This window comes from Geospiza fortis, unplaced genomic scaffold (assembly GCF_000277835.1).
Source record: "Geospiza fortis unplaced genomic scaffold, GeoFor_1.0 scaffold432, whole genome shotgun sequence".
NCBI classification, from domain to species: Eukaryota; Metazoa; Chordata; class Aves; order Passeriformes; family Thraupidae; genus Geospiza; species Geospiza fortis.
The window spans coordinates 1,327,690-1,333,359 of NW_005054436.1; the positions used below are offsets into that span (position 1 = coordinate 1,327,690).

At 57.8% G+C, this 5,670-nt stretch overlaps 1 protein-coding gene across 1 annotated transcript; it reads left to right on the forward strand.

The window, feature by feature from the left end:
* The first annotated feature begins 1,908 nt into the window (after positions 1-1,908).
* HPCAL4 (hippocalcin like 4) lies at positions 1,909-4,248 on the forward strand. The gene is made up of 3 exons (XM_005427112.2): positions 1,909-2,076; positions 2,179-2,394; positions 3,029-4,248. Exons 1-3 carry the CDS (start codon positions 1,915-1,917, stop codon positions 3,224-3,226), a joined length of 576 nt encoding a protein of 191 aa, XP_005427169.1. The 5' UTR covers positions 1,909-1,914; the 3' UTR covers positions 3,227-4,248.
* Positions 4,249-5,670: the final 1,422 nt, after the last annotated feature.

Consider the following 5,670-nt stretch of genomic DNA (forward strand, 5'->3'; position numbering starts at 1 on the left):
CAGGTGCCGGGAGCCGCTTCAGCTCCGGTGACCCGGAGCCATCCCATGGTGCGGGTGGGCAGAGCATCCCCGAGCCACCACCCACACCCGGGCCCTGTCCCGGTTCCCTGGGTGCCATCCAGGGGCGCTGCTGCTGCAGGCTGAGGGGGACACCCGTAGTGCCACCCCCCTGTCCGGTTTTGGGAGTAGTGACTGCTGGTCAATTGGTGCTTTGGGGTGAGCATCTGGTTCCTTCCTGGGCGCTGTTCCCTGCCCTGGCATGGCTGGATGCTGCTTGGAAAAGGGATTTGAGGGCTGTGGAGCTCAGGATGCTGCTCTGGAGTCCTGGCCACTGCATCCTCCATCCGTGGGAGGACTTGGATCACGGCAGGTCTGCCCATGCAGAGTGCCTGGCATGGTTTCTGATCAATGCCAGCAATTTAGAGCCAGGCCTCAGTGCCAGGGGGGTTTGTGGAGCCGAGCTGGGGTCGCTGGGGAAGCCTGAGGCTCTGTGGGTGTCCGGACGCTCCCTGGGCTGCCGAGGGCTGGTGGGTTCTGTGCTGCCATGGCAGACGGTGACAGATGCTGGTGGGATGATGGGGCAGGAAGGAGCTGCTGCCTGCGGGATTTGCTGGGAGCGGGGCTGGCTGGGAGCACAAGGAACCCTAAATCCCCCATCCCAGGGTCCCGGTCCCCCCGTGCCCCCCGAGCCCAGCACAGCAAATCCCTGGCAGGACGCGGTGCTTGGTTGGGCTCCAGGTGAACTTCTCCTCAACTTCATGGAGAGAGAAGCTCCAGGAGCTCCCGGAGAACCATCTGCTGCTCGGGCTGAGCGGCGCTGGCAGCCGGGGCTGCGTGGGAGCGGGCACGGCGCGTATCAGAGCGGCTCCGCTCGCTGCCCACACAGCCGGGGCCTGCCAGGGCTCCCTGCTGCTGCTGCACACCACGGGCCAGGGCTGCTTCCGAGGGAAAAGCCATGGAGGCAACCATGTCATGGCAGTTTTGCCACCCCTTGGGATGCCTTTGGCTGCTGCAGTGTGCCTGGAGCTCTGGGCTTTGTGGTTTCGAAACCCTAACCCTAGGCAGGAAAAGCAGCTTTGGGCTAAGGCTGGTTCCAAGGAAAAAGCTGTGGTGGAAGCCATGTTGTAGCAGTTTTGGGTTCTACTTGGGGTGCCTTTGGCAGCTGTGGAGTCCCTGGAGCTCTTGGCTTTGTGGTTTCAAAACCTGAGCCCTAGCTGGAACCCTAGGTGTAACCCTAACCCTAGGCAGGAAAAGCAGCTTTGGGCTAAGGCTGGTTCCAAGGAAAAAGCTGTGGTGGAAGCCGTGTTGTAGCAGTTTTGGGTTCTACTTGGGATGCCTTTTTTAGCTCCGACTTTGTGGTTTTCAAAACCCTAACCCTAGGTGTAACCTTAACCCTAGGCAGTAAAAGGAGCCTTACAGACCCCAAGGAGGAGGATTGGCATCTCTGTGGCCAGCTGGATGCTGCGTGGCCTTTGGTGCCAGAGAGGTTTTTATGGCAGATTCTTTGCTGTCCCATCCTTAGAGAAGAGCTGGTCAAAGGTGTTCCTTGCCATGGCAGCGTGGCTGGAGCTAAATGAGGTCCTTTCCAACCCAAACCATTCCAGCATTCTGTGATCGTGCTCTGGCAAAGGCAATGGGAAGAGTTCTGAATTTTCAGTTGCTTTTTGAGTGTTTTCCTTGAGCCCAAAATGAACCCAGGGGACGGGGTGATGCCGATGGCTGCCCTGGTGGGCCGTCCCCAAGGCCAAAGCCACATTTCCATTGCCACAGCTGCTGTCCTTCATGGACACCCATCAGCCAGGTGGATCAGCTCCAGCAAGGAGAAGAGGGATGCAGGATCATCCAGGGTGCATGAGGGCCTGGGAGGAGCATCCCTCTCCAGCCTGGTGTGGATTTTCCTTCCCAGGGGCAGCCATGGGCAAGCACAGCAGCAAGCTGGCCCCGGAGATGCTGGATGACCTGGTGAGGAGCACGGAGTTCAGCGAGCAGGAGCTGAAGCAGTGGTACAAGGGCTTCCTCAAGGACTGCCCCACCGGCATCCTCAACCTGGAGGAGTTCCAGCAGCTCTACATCAAGGTGGGCTCCAGCTGGGGGCCTGAGTGCTGCCTGGGGGGCTGGAGCAGCCTCCATGCCGAGCTCCCCCTCCTCATTTCCGTTCCTCTTCTCTCCTTCCCGCAGTTTTTCCCCTATGGAGACGCCTCCAAGTTTGCCCAGCACGCGTTCCGCACCTTCGACAAGAACGGGGACGGCACCATCGACTTCAGGGAGTTCATCTGTGCCCTGTCTGTCACCTCCAGGGGCACCTTTGAGCAGAAACTCAACTGGGCCTTCGAGATGTACGACCTGGACGGGGACGGGAAGATCACGCGCCTGGAGATGCTGGAGATCATTGAGGTACCAGTGCTTCAAACCAGCAGGGAGTGTTTGCTTTTCCCAGGCTTTTCACACATTTTGGGTCCCTTTTAGCACCAATGAATGAGTTTTCCTACCCAGAGTTGTGACCGTGTTCGCAGGGGTCTGAGGATGAGGGAAGAGACGAGGATCTGACTCCGTGTTTCAGAAGGCTTGGTTTATTGTTTTATGATATATATTATATTAAAGCGATCCTAAAAGAATAGAAGAAAGGATTTCATCAGAAGGCTAGCTAAGAATAGAAAAAGAAGGAATGATAACAAAGGTTTGTGTGTCAGACAGAGAGTCCGAGCCAGCTGGATTGTGATTGGCCATTAATTAGAAACAACCACATGAGACCAATCACAGATGCACCTGTTGCATTCCACAGCAGCAGATAACCAATGTTTACATTTTGTTCCTGAGGCCTCTCAGCTTCTCAGGAGAAAAACTCCTAAGGAAAGGATTTTTCATAGAAGATGTCTGCGACACAGAGCCTTGCCTGAAAGGTGCTTGATGTGGATCTGGTAGAACAGGGTCCCACCAGAGCAGCAATCCTGTCCTCGTCCCCTGCCTTGTCCTGGGGTTTTGTGTCCTTCCAAGGTTCCCTCTGATTCCCACTCTCATCCTCCTCCAGGCCATTTACAAGATGGTGGGGACTGTGATCATGATGAGGATGAACCAGGACGGGCTGACACCCCAGCAGCGAGTGGACAAGATCTTCACAAAGATGGACAAGGACAAGGATGACCAGATCTCCCTGGAGGAGTTCAAGGAGGCCGCCAAGAGTGACCCCTCCATCGTCCTGCTCCTGCAGTGTGACATGCAGAAATAGAGCCCTGGGGCTCAGGGCTGGACTGGCTGCAGCCAAACTCTGCCCCCTGTGATGGTTTCAATCCCTGGTTTTCCCCCCATTTGGCCCCAGGCATGAGCCACATTCCATCCCTCCTGCTGCCCCTGCTCCGGCTGCACCCTGGGCAGCTCCATACCCCGGAGGTCAGAGCTTGCTCTGGGCATTGCCAGCCCTCTCCCAGCCTGGAGATGGATGCCCTGCAGCCCCTGGTGGGTCCTGGCTGACCAGGGCCAGCTGTTCCCACATCCCTGCTGCTTCCTCCCTGCTTTCCCCTCCCTGCCCCATTCCCTGATCCTAACTGAGACCAGCTCTGTCCCATTTCTGCTGTTTCCCCCCCACACTTCGTGGCTTGTGATGTCTCCAGGGAGACTGAAAAGCCCCAAGTCCTGCTCCTGGTCCTTCCTTCATGGCAATTCCCTGGAAAGCTGCCTGGAGAGGCCAGGGCAGGGTTTTGCACCAGCTTTAGCTCTTGCACCTGTTTGTCCTGCTGGGAACAGCCAGGCTTGGTCAGGACACTCCAGCAGAGAACAGAAGTGTCCAAAGCCAGCCCTGGATGTCCCATCCCTGCAGCCACCCCCCATCCCATCAGGTGGGTGATGTCCCCAGCTGCCCTGGGTGCTCTGTGGCATTTCTGACCCTCCTGGGAATGGAGGTGAGGGCTGCAGGTGAGGCAGGTTCAGGAGTGTGGGTGTGGAAGGCAGGTCCTGGTGCTGCTCCTGGGTGTGTGCACTGCTGTGGGGACAGCTGGCTGCTCGATGGGCGCTGTGGGCAGGTGTGGATGGGTCCTGTCCCTGCTGAGCCTCCTGGAAAGGCTCTGAGGCCACAAGAAACAAATCTGTCTCCTTCCTCCCCCCTTCCCAGCCTGCTGCATCCACCCCTCCTGTCCCAGGTTGGTGTTTCGTCTGCACATTGTGGTGTTGGTGGCTGTGGTGTCTGTTAGGAGGTGGTGAAGTCCTTACTTATTTTTTTAATGGAAAAATAAACTGTCCCCTGTGTGTGGTGTCCCCCTCTGGACGGTTTATTGTGGGGCAGCTGGCTGGGGACAGTGAGGTGACAGCACTGCATTTCTGAAAATGTTTTAGGGGTCTCACCTGAGCCTGTGACACCCCAAGGGGTGGAGAAACCCTTGGGGACAGCACAGCCTTGAAGGTGGGTGGAAGTGAAACCCTTCAGTTGTGCAGGCAGCTCTGGGGAAGAGAATGTCCCTTTTGGGGTGGGGAGCCCCAGACCCCAAAGCTCTCTGGAAATGGGTCTCATTTGCCAGCCAGGAGCTGGTCCCTGGCTGTGCCCTTCCCTCGGGGCTGCTGGCTTTGTCCTGGGCTCCATCCCTCAGCAGCTGGCACCTGCTCTCTGTGCATCTTTGTCCTTCTTTCCTCCACCCCCATCTTCCCCGCACAGATTTTCCTCTGGCCTCTCCCTCAGCAGCCTGCACAGACAGTGACTGTTGCTAAGGAGCTCTCACCAAATTTTAATCCTTCTCTGGAATCAGTCTGGCAGGGCTGGCTCCCGGCTCACCCCATCCCACCCTGCAATTCCGCAGCCCTTGGTGTGTCCAGCACGGCATGGGAGGGTGCCAAAAGCACGGCAGGGAGGGTGTTTATATTTAGGAGAGCTGCTGATGGCAGAGCTCTGCACCTCGCTGTGCTTTCCAGGAGCACGTGCGAGTTTGCAGCTCAGCAGTGCCTGGGGAAGAGGGAACAGGGCAGCTTCTCCCACCCTGCAGGAGCTGGGGATGTGCCAGGGCTGCTGCCTGAAAGGGCAGCAACTCAAAAGCTCCAGAGAGAGAACTCCAAGAATAGTCTGGTGATCCCGGGGCCCTCCACGATCCCTCATTCAGCCCCGAAGGAAGCTCAGGTGTTTCCCAGCAGGGAGCTGCAAAAACCCTGGGGAAAGGAAACCTGTGAGGCTGAAATGATGAATTCCCAAAGGGTTTGGGATTCCTGGAGCCAGCCCCGCTCACCAGCACACAGCTGGCTCTGCTCTCCTCGCTTGGACCTCGGGGTTGGATTGGTCTCATGGACCACACGGGGCTGTGGTCTGTAGGGAGGGTTGTTCTTTAGCTGGAGCACAGGGAATTGGGTAAAACCCTGTCCTGTGACCTCTCCCCGGGTGAGATCTCCATCCCTTGCCCCTTTTCCTGGCTCTTTGAGTTTTGGTTTCTGGGCTGCACCCCCTGCTCCCCAAAGGCTTCTGGGGTTCTGCTGCTCGCGGGGGAATTTTTAGCCTGAGCTGAGTGTGCGGCTCTGTGGCTGCTCCCACCAGCACTCCTGGCAGAGGAGAGCCTTAATCAACACCCGCACTCATTCCATGAACCAGAGAATGGCACAGCAGCTCACCCTGGCACGGAGCGGGGTCCCACCACCCCTCTGTCCCCCCTGTGCTCCCAGCGCTGCCCACCCTCCCTGAGTGTCCTCCTTGTGCTCCCA

Coding starts and splice junctions, on each gene's coding strand:
- HPCAL4 (XM_005427112.2), top strand. CDS start 1,915: ATGGGCAAGCACAGCAGCAAGCTGGCCCCGGAGATGCTGGATGACCTG. Junction 2,077..2,178: donor TCCAGCAGCTCTACATCAAG/GTGGGCTCCAGC, acceptor TCCTTCCCGCAG/TTTTTCCCCTATGGAGACGC. Junction 2,395..3,028: donor AGATGCTGGAGATCATTGAG/GTACCAGTGCTT, acceptor ATCCTCCTCCAG/GCCATTTACAAGATGGTGGG.